At 38.7% G+C, this 15,160-nt stretch overlaps 1 protein-coding gene across 1 annotated transcript in view; it reads right to left on the bottom strand.

The window, feature by feature from the left end:
• LOC139742452 (regulatory-associated protein of mTOR-like) overlaps window positions 1-13,265 on the bottom strand; it is a 58,957-nt gene extending 45,692 nt beyond the window's left edge. The window contains exons 1-3 of the mRNA XM_071652990.1: window positions 12,927-13,265; window positions 3,160-3,262; window positions 1,233-1,315 (exon numbers count right to left, since the gene is read on the bottom strand). Of these exons, the coding sequence (XP_071509091.1) occupies window positions 1,233-1,315; window positions 3,160-3,262; window positions 12,927-13,064 (324 nt within the window). The 5' untranslated portion in view covers window positions 13,065-13,265. The remainder of the gene's footprint in view (window positions 1-1,232; window positions 1,316-3,159; window positions 3,263-12,926) is intronic.
• Between the last annotated feature and the right edge of the window lie 1,895 nt (window positions 13,266-15,160).

Below are 15,160 nucleotides of genomic sequence, written 5' to 3'. Positions count from 1 at the left end.
ACCAGAGAGCACTGAAATGTGTCATTGAAACCAGGTCACTTTCACAATTTTGATTATGGCACTTCTAACAAGCCTATAACAAAGCACCGATGATGCAGCCATTGTAACACTATACGCTATTAAACCTCCTTCTCATAACATCGTAAATAGTGCACTGCATCCTGCAGTCTGCTTGCACATCCTGAGTCGGGACAGTGATTCTCCAGTCAAACTCTTGATTTGGAGGCAGAGTTGCATGGAAATTTGACTCATCACAGATAACTACCAATAGGTCGGCAAAATATCATTTAATTCAGACTGCAGAAGACTTAGCAGATCTCAAAATTCATCTTAATTCTCCATCAATACTGGACTTGTACTGACGGTTCTCACTAATCTGCAAAGTTGTTACTCTTGATACAACAAAATATGAATTAGTAATTTTCACTGATAGATACAATTTGGGGGTGTTTTTTTCTACATATGGCTTCCAAATGCAATAAAAAGAACAACTAGATGAAATGGATAGTATACCAGCTGTGCATTTCTTTAGCAATCTTTGGAAGATCATGCAAAAATGAATAAAGACATCAGTCAAACAACAAGAAGATTGAAATATGCAGATTCCCAGATCTACATAGTGTCCCAATTAGATCCCCCTCCCCAAACACACACACCGACACACACACACACACACACACCGACACACACACACACACAAAGGAGAAGTATCGTCAGGTGAATAAGATAAGCGCGTCAATGTTCCCATAACCTATGGTGCTATTGGCGCTGCAACGCCCTTATCTTTCTCAACCGAAGGTATGTCCAATATCTTCAGGCAAAGTCCAGTGAGTTTTGATCAACCTCAACCCCATTCAATTCAAACTCTAAATCTCACATGTGGGCCAACTACAGAGAAATCTACCAGTACCAATACTACCAATATTTCTAATTATCCTCACCACCACCATCCTCCTCCTCTTTCTTCACCTCCTCCTTCACCTCTTCTTCCTCCTCCTCATCCCCTCCTCCTCCTTCTTCTACTCCTCTTCTTCTTCCTCCTCCTCCTCCTCATCATCATCATCACACTGTAACATCATTACCACTACTTCGTTTTCAATAATGACAATAAAATGCCTCCAGGACCCTAGCATGTTGAGGCAGTAGACTAATTTTAATGTGTGTGTGTGTGTGATGTAGGTTAAATACAGTAGATGAGGTAATAGATAGGGAAAAAAAGACAGTTTGCATACTCGAGGCTGCCATCTTTCATACTGCTTCTGCAGATTTGTGCCGATGTTCTCCAAAGCTTTGGAGGGACTAAGGGCCAGAGGATCTGTGAAGAAGACAAATAAACATCAAAAAGACAACAATTAATACACAAATAAAAAATGTCAATCATATTCATCATCTCAGATGGTAGTTCTTGTTTAAATCACGGCCATAAAATGAAGACATTATTATCATTACGGATCTAGGGCAATTACCCCAGACCCTTCCCCTAACCCTATCCCTAATCCTAATCCTGAACCTGATCCTGTAACTACCCCAAACTCTAACCCTAAACCTAATCCTAGCCCTAAACTTTACTTTAACCTTATCACTAACCAGTATTGGGGGGGGGGGGGGGGTCCTCGGGGGGTAATTGTCCTCGGGGGGTAATTGCCCTGATACTTCATCATCTACTGTATCACACATCTGTCTATCTGTACCATATGATGTGTCATTGAATAACCACTGAGAACAAAGTAGTAACGGCTAAGTTTGCAAATTTCACTTTGCTTTCAAAAGTTTGCATTCAATTTTATTTAATAGGAAAATTAATTCTTACACTTTCATACTGTGTGTTGCCTATTTTAAGGCATTTGAAGTGTCATGTGTGCCTGTGTGTGTGTGTATGTGTGTGTGTGTGTGTTTAACTTTATTCTAATTACACATTTTGCAAGGCCTTGTGTAGCCCGAATTTCATTTTCACTCATTTTCATCCATTTACCTGTTCAGAGCAAATCGTATTAAACCAATTCATTATTCCCGGTGAATTAATATCATGTATACTCATGGTTAATCAATTTAATCACACATCTACCCATGGTCACTTCTGAAGGCTGAAACTATAATGTACAATTAGTTCCTCAATCAACACATTCTAAAATTAATCTGTTTCCTCTCTTTTTCATCCTTTAAATCATTTATCCACTTGATCTGTGCAAACAAAACCAGATATCTGCATTCATATGAATGCAAGCCAAGTTTCAATATCACAATTCAGATATTCATAGAAAGAGATTACAAGCCAAGACATGACAAACATGAATACAGTCCAAATATAGTATTTCATTGCTTATCTTAGTTTTCAGACACCAAGAATAGAACTGGAAAACCCCATAGAAATGTCTAGCTTTGTTTTCACTTCAAAATCACCCATATAAAGGCATTAAGTGATATAAAAGAGAGTAAGAGGTTGATAAAGCAACTGCACAGAATCAAACTTTTTGAACTGTTGTGTTGACATCTATATCTTTGTCAACCAAAATCATCAGTTTTCATTGATGGCTATTCTCACTTTTGCCTTATTCTTGTTTGCAGTATTTCATCCAACAAAAGCTGAAGCTACAAATTGTAGTGTAATTTTACCCCATATTCCATATTCTACATGAATCAGAATAGATGGGACAATATCTCTTCCCTGCAAATGGAAACAAATGCCCTATATTTTTGAAACTCAATTTAGTACCAGCACTACAAGAGGCAATCATACCTGAATTTCCTTGCAATTTCTTTTATAAGAGTAGAATGAAAGCCTTTACAGAAAGACAGGTGGATGAGAATACATCAGGCTTTAAAGGTCAGAGCAAATGGGATTCCACTTTCACTGCAAACAGAAATAACCTACCAGGTTTTCTCCCATGACATTTTCATCAAAGCGATATGAATATCACAAACAAATTTCTCTTGCATTTCGAGAGGAGAGAAGATTGTTCTTTAAAATGTGTTTCATGATCCTGTGTGTATGCTTATACAGAATTTGTGACATCATAGCTTGAAAAATATACTAAGTACCGTCTACATGAGGCACAGTTTCATCTAAAGAATATCAAGGTCTGAAAACAGTGCTCATTTCAGAAGAGACAAACAGCTGATTCTGAAGAATGTCTAGGTTTGGAAACAGTATTTCTTTACCTATCCAGCATTCCAATCTTGCACAAGGTGATGTCTTCACTGTGTCTGGTGGATCCACTCCAACGTTGAGACATATCACCAAGGCAACGCTCACTGTTTTCATCTGACAGAAATAATGGGAAGGAAAAAAAAAACAGTTACTGTAGTGCCAATCACCTGTCCATACAGGCAATTTTCAGGCAGAAAACTCTAGATACAATTTGGCTAAGTGGTCACAGAGAAATGTGGATTATTGTGAAGCATGTCATGGGTCTGTTTCTTTCAAGTTTAGCACTTGGATGCTCTTGGAACTGCATGATTAATGTGTGGAAACAATAGAGAGAACTTGGAGGGAAGGGATATCTGACATGCTCTGCAAAGATCCTCGTTTCTCTTTGACTACTGAAGCAAATCGGACGGAGTTTTCTGTAAGATGTGGGTAATAAGTTGTAGTTTCATACCCTAAAATTGTATTTTGACTGATTCACTCTTTTTACAGTTATCATTGCGGAGGGTCCCACTGTATTTTTATTTATTTATTTATTTATTTATTTATTTTTTTTTTTTTTTTTTGGGGGGGGGGAGGACATATGGTAATATACCAGAGAGACTGACAGCATACTACAATGTATAAAGGTACAGCTCTTTCTTTTTTTTTTCCAAAAGTGGCATATTTGTTAGATGTCTATAATCAGATGTGGCTTTTGATTACTGCATCATTAAAATATGCCCATGCTAAGAGACTGAAAACTTCCTGGTTGAGGATGTGTTACTGGATCCTCAATTTGCATCTAAAAGCAGTGTATTCACAGAAAGAATTTCCTCAATCCTTAATTACTTGTACAAGTACTTTAGTCTGAGTATGTACAATGTACGACCATGATTTTATCATGGCTACTACTAAAACACTGATCAATTCAGTGCTTACTTACGTCGATGTAGGGCAATTTGTCAATCAGTTGCAAAGAAAACATCTCGACGGAAGAATTTCATCAATTTGAATACTTTAGTCTGGGTAAATGGTTGGTCTTAAAGGGCAAAGATAAAAACACTACAAGTTTCTATCATACATTTTCACAGAGGAAATATGATACAACTGAACATGTAAATGGAGGTTTCAATTCTTGTCCTTAGTCTTAAAAATTACTTGTCCTTTCACAATCTTGCCACAAAGACTGTATCAAGGGCTACAAAGCTTTTGCATGATAAGAAATTTTGATCTTGACCAAAGGTCACAGGCAGCTGCAATGAATTTACTTTTCAATACAAGTAAGCATAAGGAGTACAAAACTGTGTGATAATGATGATATTAAACCAAAGAATATCAAAGCCCGCATAAAGTTTTGAAAAATGACAAACATACAAAGAAAAGAGCTCTGCTTTGACTTATAACATGAAATATAATAACTTTTACAGAAAGCATCATGTACACCACTGTATGCACATGACTGTAATGTTTTGGCAAGTAAACAAGCAAGTGAATATAGGTTATAGTGTACAACAGTGTCAATGATTTACAAAAAGTAAATTATTAGCATAGAATATTTGCAGGTTTATTGATAAGCCAAAAATATAAACAGAGGCACAATGAGACAATAATGCCATTCTATACAGTGGAAGATACATATATATGTGGAATATCTACGTCAGTGGTCTGTAAAATGTGCATTCTACATAATTTTCACAAAATGTGCCACTATGACTGTGAATTTTCAGAGCTTTTTAATTCAAATTTTCATTGGTTACAATGCCATCAACACTGGCTTCAGGAGTTGTTGAATCATGTACGTGTAGGACAAAACATTTACCGTAAGCCTTGTTTTAACAGAGCCATTCAAACTAGAGTTACCATCACAACATCCGGGTAGCATCCAGGTATCGAGAAAATTTTTTTACCCTGCCTATTAAAACAGTCCCCACAAAATGTTGCTACATGCAGAATGTTGTCGAAGTAACTTTTGCCAAATTCTATCCTAGCCAGCAAGGGTAATTACCTCAACATTACCCAGACATTCCCCCAACAACCCTTCCATTAGAACACAACCACGATAACATTCCTTTGATACACTCAACACGCATGCGCAACATTGTCGACAGAGAATGACTGATACGCCACACAGCGATCACATGCATGGATTGTGACCACTACTCTCTACAATGTACATTGTACAGGTACACTTGTAGTTGAGATCAGTGATTGTAACCATGTTTTGTTTACTAACACGACTGCCTACATGAGGTACACAATAGAAAATAGGCGGGGCTGGACGGTGGGCGGGGTACATTGTAGTCGCATCAGTGGACACACCCCCTTCATGGAAATCTCCCCAGAGATTATAGAAGGTTTTTGAAGTGTCTGTTAAAACGGTATGCCTCGCCCTCTCCTATGGTTTTATTACCCAAGGCAAGGAATTTTGTTCTTGGAACATTGTCCATACATGTATGTTGTTGAGGTGAGGTCTGTTAAAACAGGGCTTTGCACTCCAGAATAAAGATAGGTCACTAAACACTCAAAGGTCAATACTCTACTTCACTGTTCACAACGTACTGACAGTATTATTCATCTTATAGAATGTTATTATCAACACATAAAGTCAACACTGGCAACGTCTGTTATCTGTATTGCAGGACCTCTGTTCTAACACTGCATCAAAAATGCAAAATAAACAGTGACATTTGGGCACCTTGCCAATCTTATCACACTGTGTCTGCATTATCAGAATGAACTCATTAGCAATGCATCCAACACACTTGGTCGATGCCCCTCATGTCTGCATGGCTGAGGAAAGGACATAGTAGGGTCATTCTCACTAGCAGTGAAAAATTATGATTTTAGAATTTCAAAACTCCCAAATTTACTGGACAGCTCCTCTGCAGCTTTGTCAGGAGCCATCTGCAATATCACCGTCAATATCAAACATCACAAGTGTGATTATGATATCAATGTATCTTTACGTGACATTGCCATGTTGGGTGCGTTTATCTAAAATATTTCTAAAAATTCCTAAACACGTTTGAGGCATTTTGGGGGGTTAGATAAATGCAACCATGTTTTCAAACGCATTTCAAAACTGTAGAGGCACTGATTTGAAATGTCATTCAAAGGGCATTTTTGAAACGTGGCTGAGACCAGGATCGCCTTTCTGCCAGTAGACAAGACGCAATGCCATTTTGAAACATATTTATCTCAAGGTCAACTCCCAGCTGTTTCCGGTTGTGTTTTCTACCTATCACTTGTGTGTGACAAGACCATGGTCAAACATCACAAAGTTTACTAAGTGTTATATATTTTTCCCCCACAGAGAACAGACCTCATGTGTGTGTATTTATAACATGACATTTTGTGAAGGACTAAGCAGGGCTGCCTCACCATATATGCAGGTTGATAAAATTCTGACAATGTGCAGAAAGGGCATCAGGGGGGCGTTTCATCAACGAGTTCGTCGGAGTTTTCACCGACGAATTTGCTATCAGCCAATCAGACCAAGGATTTCATTAGCTTTTAACAGTTGTCAGTGTAAATCCTTGCGTCTGATTGGCTGATAGCAAATTCGTCGGTGAAAACCCCCGACGAACTCGTTGATGAAACGCCCCCCTGATCACCAAACAGCTCCAAACAATGCCTGCCTTTAAGCACTGAGTACAACAGTATGTCATGGAGGGTCAATTAGCGAGCAAATCAGTGATATCATCACTAATAGTAAAGGAAGTCATGAAAGTGGAATAGAGATTGAAATGGCAACAAGGAAGAACTGAGACAGTAAAAGGCCTCTACAATGTACACTAAAGATCCACCATGGTTTGCATGGCAAAGCACTAATTCTGACGGTTGACGGTGACAGAGGCACTGTAATACAATGTATGTGGATAGGACTCTGACTTTCAATCAGAGAGGACCTAGTTTGTGTCCTGCCTAGTGCTAGAATATGTCCTTTGACAGCATTTTTTATCTATGATGTTTCTTACAACCCAGGTGTGAAAATGAGTACCTGACAATGCTGGGGTACAAATAGAGGCAAAGCCCTATGGAAGAAGTGCTAACACAGTAACACTATTAAAATAGGCTACCCTGGGAAAATTAAGCCATTGCAATAAACCTACAGAAACTCTAGAGGTATACATGTACACAATGTACTGTATAGTGTACACACATTGTACCATGGTATCTTGATCTAAAATGATTGATTCCACAATGACATTATATGAAAGGTTTGGGTACTTTTAGGACACTGTTCTAGATGTGTGTGAAACTTGAGTCAAATGTTACTGCAAGATTATGCATCATAACATGATTTACATCCAGGATACAAACTTGTCATTTCTTTTTTCAATGTAAAAAAAAAACAACAACAACAACAACCCCAAAACAGAGAATTTTTGTGTGTAGATCAGTGGGAGATGTGTGATGCTATAACTTCATTATCCGCTAATTAAACCCGTCGAGGAAAGTCCCGAGTATACTCGATCAAGCGTCTATGGGAAATGCTTGTTGTAGCAAAATCAAACAGTCCTCAACGGGTTAACTGTAAATATCACAGAGGTTGCTAGTGCATCACTGTTTTGTGAAAACATTGGACATGTAAGAAGTCCCTTACTCTGTCATTTGGAAATATGTCCCAATCTGTTTGTGTGATTTCATTCAGTTCATTATAGCCAACTTGAACTTCATTGTGGTACTCTAAGCACATTAACTGAGACTATAAAGTAGGTATCCATGCTAACTATTACCAATTCTGTGCTGGATACCTAGAACTAGAATGTTTACTCTAGGGTCTATGAATGACTGTGTCAGTAACAATCAGTCTCTGATTTTATCCCCAGAATATCACTTCTTATAAAACTTTCCTTTCCAACTCGGTTTCCACAATGTACAGGTTGAACAATGTTTCTTTTCGGAAGATCTGTAAAAGAAAAGTGAAATTTTCCAGTGGATTTCTACTGCACCACCTTGGATTTACAGTTCACCGCAATAAAAGTAACTTTCATTTTTCCTTTTGTTAACATGTACAGTTGCATCCTGCCTACCACAACACAACAAAGATGCAGACCATATTGTTTTCTGTTCCAGTTACTCTGGGTAAGGTCCGATTCTCACTGCACCATGGGAACTTCCTGGCAGTCGGTTCCTCAGGAAAGGCAGGAAACATTAGGGAGCATTTCTAGCATAATAGGCAGGCAGCCTTTTCATTCTGATTTTCACACAGAATCAGTTTGCAGGAAATAATCAGTTTATAGAAGACGTTCACCTTGTACACTTTAGGGCACAATCATAATCAATATTTCAGCCACATGATACATTACAGTATGTCCCCCCAAAAAATTACAATACAATCGGATTTTCGCATTGATAAAACCCAATATGATTAAACTGTCCAAATGCTACTTACATTTATGTACAGGTAAGGGTCTTCAAATATAACATCTTAGCTCTATTTTGCAAAAAAAAAAAAAAAAAACATTCAATTTGGTTAAGTGGTCACAGAGAAATGTGGATTGTTATAAAGCATGTCATGAGCCTGATTCTTACAAATTTTGTACTTGGATGCTCATGGAACTGCGTATTAATGTGTAAACACAATAGACAGAACTTGGAGGGAAGAGAGTCCTGACATGCTCTACAGAAATCCTTATCTCTTTGATCACTGAAGCAAATCAAATGGGGTTTTCTGTAAGATGTGTGCAATGAGTTATAGTTTCATACCCTGAAATTGTATTTTGACTGATTCACCATTTTTAAAGTTATCATGGCGGAAGGTCCCATTGTACCGGTAATTTTTTTTCTTTTTTTTTTTCTTTTTTTTTTTTTTTTTTGGGGGGGGGGGACATACGGTATAGTCGCCTCACAAGCATTTTGTGTGTGTGTGTGTGTGTGTGTGTGTGTGTGTGTTTGTCTTCATCCTAAATGGATAAATCAATCAGTGATTCTGCTACAAATCATACATGATTACAAATTAAATACTAGTGTTTAAGTTCGCAATAATGAAATCCGTATGTTATATTAAATGCTGTAGCCTGTATTTTAGCATTAAAGATTGAATGTTAAGTAAATGAAATTCTCCTTGAAGTTGAAAGGTCCTACTGAAACAAGAAAGAACATCAATCAGTAGGAAAAGTGGCAGTTTAGGGGGAAAAGTGTACAAATTAAAGTCTTCAAAGGACTCAAACATGAGACTCTCCAGTTATTCTGGGAGGCCAATTATACATCATCTCATAAAACACATGGCACTGAACAATCCCCAACCACATGAACAAGGAAAACAATCACTCTGTTACATGCTATTTAAAAATAATAATAAACAGTATTTCCAAAACTAATTAGTTCAAAGGTCACCTGTCATTTCCTGTTAAAACAAGAGAACATTCAGAAACACTGTTCAGTGTTGTGATGGTCGATTTCAGAAACTGAGCTGTGCACTGTGTGAGCATGAAACACCTGCAAGTGTTGCTGCAGTTCAACACTGGGCTGGGCTGGAGCTTTGTGCGCCATCTACCGGACAAAAATTTAACAAGTTCTAGCACATCCATGAGAACCATACAGCATACAATATAATGTAGGTTAAAGCTCTTAACTGTTGTGAAGCTCCAATGTCTAGAAGACAGTACAACAGTCTGGTCATTCTTAAAAAAATAATGAATCATTATGCTGGCATACACAACTGGGAATTCCCAAGTGTGACATGTGCAAAGCATAAATTTGTAGTCCCCGAGCCATCATCATCATGATGCGAAATTGTGAATGCCAAACAAAAACTGTGCCTGTGCCTGTACATCATCATTCAGCGATCAATTTTTTATTCTAATAGTGTTCTACAAACAAACTCACAATCCTTGATAAAATAAATCAAATATATTCTCCAAGTACTGTACAGTGTAGATCGTCTCCTTGCAAGCTTAATGTAACAGCACTGTAAAGTAAACCATCCAAAATTCGACCATTACACGGCGTCAAACATTTGACTGCTGATGCTCGACTAGACATTAGTATCACTTTTTTCCCATGGTTCAATTTTGATATGGGAACCAATAGTCACTGTTGTGGACTATAGCACAGATAGATAGACTACACATTGTACAAGTGTAGCTAGTAAAAATTAAGATTATTTTGCCCTTATTTAAATGAGAAAAAGCAAGTCCAATGCACTCTGAGTGATAATGCTCAACTTAGACAGAAAAATCTGTCTGTCCTGAGGAGTCTTTTTTCATTTTTTGATATTTCCGGCTCTGCTTCGTGTATACAGGTAGGAGGGGATTCTGTGAAGCCAGACGTAGTCTCCATGGAACATATCCCCGACTACAAGAAACAGACCGATCTTTCGGTCAATGCTCAACTATAACCCTAGCCCAGGGTGCTCCATTGCTGTACACAGTTCCGGCTGGTCATAATCCCAGGCGCTCCTTGTACACAGTACTGTCGCATGTCGGAGAATGCTTTGCGCTCGGGCTGGTCGCAGCTCAGTTAGCTCAACTGTAACTGCGACCAGCAGCCCCATACGCATAGCGTAATGGGGCTGCGCACTGTAACATTCAGGATCATGATAGAGTAGTATAGCGGACAAATATCAGCTTAAAATCGAAAAATTTCTTCAATTTGAAGACTTACCAGTGAAGTTGAAGTATTGACAACAGAATTCGTGCAACGTTTAGGTCTGCCAATAGTCCCTTTCTGTTCGAATTGATGACTTAATATGACTCGGTCCAGAGGAACCTGGGAGAGCTACACTGAATTGACTGCCAGCGCATGCGCACACATCACATGCGTACAAACCCAATCCATTGGCATTGAGTCTGTGTGCGCATGCGCTGGCCGTCAATTCAGTGTAGTTCTCCAAAGTTCCTCTGGATCGAGTCACATTAAGTCATCAATTTGAACAAAAAGGGACGATTGGCAGAACTAAACATTGCACGAACCCTGTTGTTAATACTTCAACTTCACTGGTAAGTCTTCAAATTGAAGAAATTTTTTGATTTTAAGTTGATATTTGTCTGCTATACTACTCCAGGGTGGTCCACGAGGGGTTTTAGCATGTCGCTGCAACATGCTAAAATTCTTGTGCAACATCCTAAAAAGCCAGCAACATGCTATGCAACATCCTCAAGAATTTGCAACAAGCTCAAAGTAAAAGTATTCAAAAATGTGCAAAACATGTGCATAACATAAGAAACATCAAACTACCTGGTACTTTAGATATTTGTGTGCAAAACATGAAAGAGAACATAGAATGTAAGCAGCACAAAGAGAGATAAGCACCAAAATATTGCGTACTACGTACTCATCGTGTGTGCTCCGTGCATATTCAATTTCTGCAATATTCTCAGATTCTGAGCTTGCAACATGCTAAAATTTCAAGTTGTGGACCACCCTGCTACTCTATCATGATCCTGAATGCTACAGTGCGCAGCCCCATTACGCTATGCGTATGGGGCTGCTGGTCGTAGCTAGTTAGCTCAACTGTTGACCGAAAGATCGGTCTGTATCTGTCCGTCGGGGAATGCTCCGCAGAGACTGCGTCTGGCTTCACGGATCCCCTCCGTATACAGACCGAAGTCAATGATTGCGGCTCCTGTGTGGAGCAGTCGCGCACAGATCAAACGTTACGATAAACCAAATTTCAGACAGCTTTTTTTACATTCAAATAAGTATGACATGACATGACACATTATGCAGCAATATTTGGGATAAATTTCTCACATTGTGCAATCGAAATACTCACATAACCTCGGTTATAATGCAGAAATTTTATCGATATCGCAACATCGCCGTTCGCGAGCAGTAAGTCGCCATTTTGAATCTGTAACAATTGCTAAGCCAATCACATGCGAGGTACGTGTTTTAGTAAAACAAACACGTAGAAACTACCTCGCATGTGATTGGCTAATAGATTCATAGTGTATGTTTCTGCAGTTTGAATGTGACGACGCGACAGGCTGTGTTTTACATTGAAAATTCTCCTAAAATGTTGGATTATTCATTAATCTGGTGAGTGTAACGTATTCTTAAAAAAATAAATTCACCATACAAGCTTAAATTTGCCGACCTAGGGCCGTGAATTAGACGCAATCGAGAAGGGTGAGGTACCTCACCCAATTTTCCATAGAGACAGTGGTTAAGAACATCCACACAGCACTGGGTACTGCAACCTTCCGTCTGTCTACGGAGGACGGCGTTAATGGCAAAATATAAAAGAGTCCTCCGGACAGACGGATCTTTCTGTCTAGCTCAACTGGAGCTTTTCTAGATTAGAGCATTCATTCACATACAGCACCTGAAAATGGGAATCATGGGTAAATTAAATTTATGTGCTCGTTTACAATCAGTGGCAGATCCAGGGGGGGGGGGGGGGCACCGGGCGCGCGCCCCCTCTTTATTTTTTTTTTAAACAAAAGAAATAAAAAGACAATAAATGCACCTCCCTTTTACGAATTCCTGGATCTGCCCCTGACAATTGTAATGTTATATGCAGCAGGTTCCAAGGTATACTAAACTATCTAGTACCAGGTACACAAGGTATTTACAGCAAGCAAGGTACATCACTCAGTGTAGTTTACTCGACCTGCAAAACACACATCATGCATTGTTTATGCAACCTAGAAACTTGGGCCTGGCCTACAACTTACAAGTAAATTTATGGAACAGTAAAATTTACTTCCCAGTGTTAGGCTTCAAATTAATCAATGTACAAATGTATGTTTCCCTGCTCTTCATTGGAGTTGCACTGTATTCATCAAACTATTTTTAATAACATGTTTTAAGGCCCAAGTGGAATACTTAGTAATGAACCAAAGCTTACCCTTTCTTTCATTCGCCATGTTTGTGTTTCTGTTTTGCTGCCTTCGATGAGGTCTGTGTGTCGCTTCTTCATAAAGGCGAGAGGCAGCTGCCAGTCGCACAGGTCACTTTCCTCAGACTCCGTAATATCCTCAAACATGTTTCTAGCGATCGTAGATTTACGAGCCAATGTAGTCAGTTTTTATCCAGTCCAACGGTAAACAGGAAGTACGAGGTCTGCAAATTCACTACAATCGCATTCACGCCGTTGACGAAACAGCATCGACAGTCGTTAATTTAGGAATTACTTGTAACCGCTGACAGTTACATGTGTGTATGCAAGTCGCCATGTTTTTCATTCATTGCGAAGCCGCCGCGAGTTGCCAATGTGGTGGATTACGACTCGTGTGCAACCACGGGCTGCTGCGTGGCCTCCTCACAAAATCTCTCATAGCTAGCTCAAGCTACATTTGTACATTGTATTTACAAATGACGTCACACGCTTGCACACGCCCCGACACACGCACTGCACCCGGTGAACACTACTAAAGTATCATTCTACAAATTGTACGTTTTGTTTTTTGTTTTGTTTTGGGGTTTTTTCGGTGACCAAAAAATCCGTTACGGGAGTATCAAGGTCATGTTATGATGGGTTTCATTTTGCTCCCACGAAATATCTGCACGCAAAGCCAGACATTCTACCTAACTTAAACACAACCCCAAGCCCTAACACTAATACCAACCCTCACTTCAAACTATATAACCCTAATTGAAAACCCTATCACTATTCTCTAACCCTATATATAACCCTTGGTCTTGAGCCAAATATTGTCGTGTCAGCGTTATGATGGTTGATATCATAATCAGTTGAGCATGTCTACGTCATATTTTCTGTTTTAATCTTATTTGAATGCACAAAAGGATGTTCATAATAGAGATAAGGCATATACGCGCCTATTAGACATAGCTAGCACATGATGCTATTGTACATGAAACTTGTGATTTTTTTAAAGATCATTATATACATCTACAAATTCAGAGGTTCCTGTCAATTGAAAAATAAAAATCAGTCATCAAGAGTTGAGTTTGAATAGAGGCACGAGAAATATGCAGAAAGTACATCAGTGAAGAAAAAATAAACAAAGATTCCAAAGGTGAAAGGCTTTCAGGATTCAACTTGATTCTGTCTGTCTTTGAAATTTTTATTATCCTCTTTTCATCAATCTTCTTCGATGTTCCTTCTTCTTCTTCTTCTTCTTCTTCTTCTTCTTCTTCTTCTTCTTCTCCTTCTCCTCCTCCTCCTCCTCCTCCTCCTCCTCCTCCTCCTCCTCCCCCTCCTCCTGATTAGAAATGTGTGCGAACACTGGCAAAGCCACTCTCTCCTTTTTTAATTAATCTTAAAAATTGGGAAATGGATAGTAGACGTAGAGTGGAATAGTCAATATCACACAGTCATAACCACAGAAGAAATATCAGCACTTCTTTTTATCTATTGTCACTCGCTAATAATTCCTTTCCCTAATTAGAATCTTTATTGTCATCATGTTGTGTATTTCTGGTATAGGCTCTATTCTATGCTTTTATGGTTGTATTTACTGTATAAGCAATGACTGTTCGACTTTGTTCTTGGTCTCACATAAGGTAAAGCTGGACATCTAATCTTATTATTTATTTAGAGGCCTGTATGGGGGCTGGGGCTTTATTGTGGAGTTACAGTTTGTCATTCAGAATTGGGGTTTGCTATAATCCGAAAAATGAAGTATGTTCGTTATTCCGAAGTAAATCGAAATACAATATAGAAAAGTTCTTTATTCCGAAGGTTCTTAAATCGAAACACAATAAACGTAAGGTTCGTTATCCCGAAGATTCGTTAATCCGAACATGAACTAAGATTTGCCAGATATGAAGGTTCGCTGTACGCACATCACTTATCATATTTATTTATTTCTTCCTTTTTTGGGGGGGGGGGGGAGATTAACGGCTTTAGTCATATTTGAATAAACGAACCTCGTGATTTCATTTTCAGATTGGGGGCCTAGATATAAACAAATGTTTTCGATTTAACGAACCCTATATGTTCGGAATTACGAACCTTATTTCATTTTGGGATTAACTACTAGTAACCTTCGGAAGAACATGTGATGAAGTCACCACTTTGACACTATTTTGTGCATGAATTGGAAGATAAATTCTGGTGTATAAGATGAAGCGGCAAAACCTCTTCCTTTCTTATTTTTTTCCAATATCTAAATGGAC

Source organism: Diadema antillarum, unplaced genomic scaffold, assembly GCF_040938485.1.
Source record: "Diadema antillarum isolate AM-2024a unplaced genomic scaffold, OU_Dant_1.0 seq00001001_RagTag, whole genome shotgun sequence".
Taxonomy (NCBI): Eukaryota; Metazoa; Echinodermata; class Echinoidea; order Diadematoida; family Diadematidae; genus Diadema; species Diadema antillarum.
Note: the sequence above shows the minus strand (reverse complement) of the source record. Positions and strands in the feature narration are given on the sequence as shown.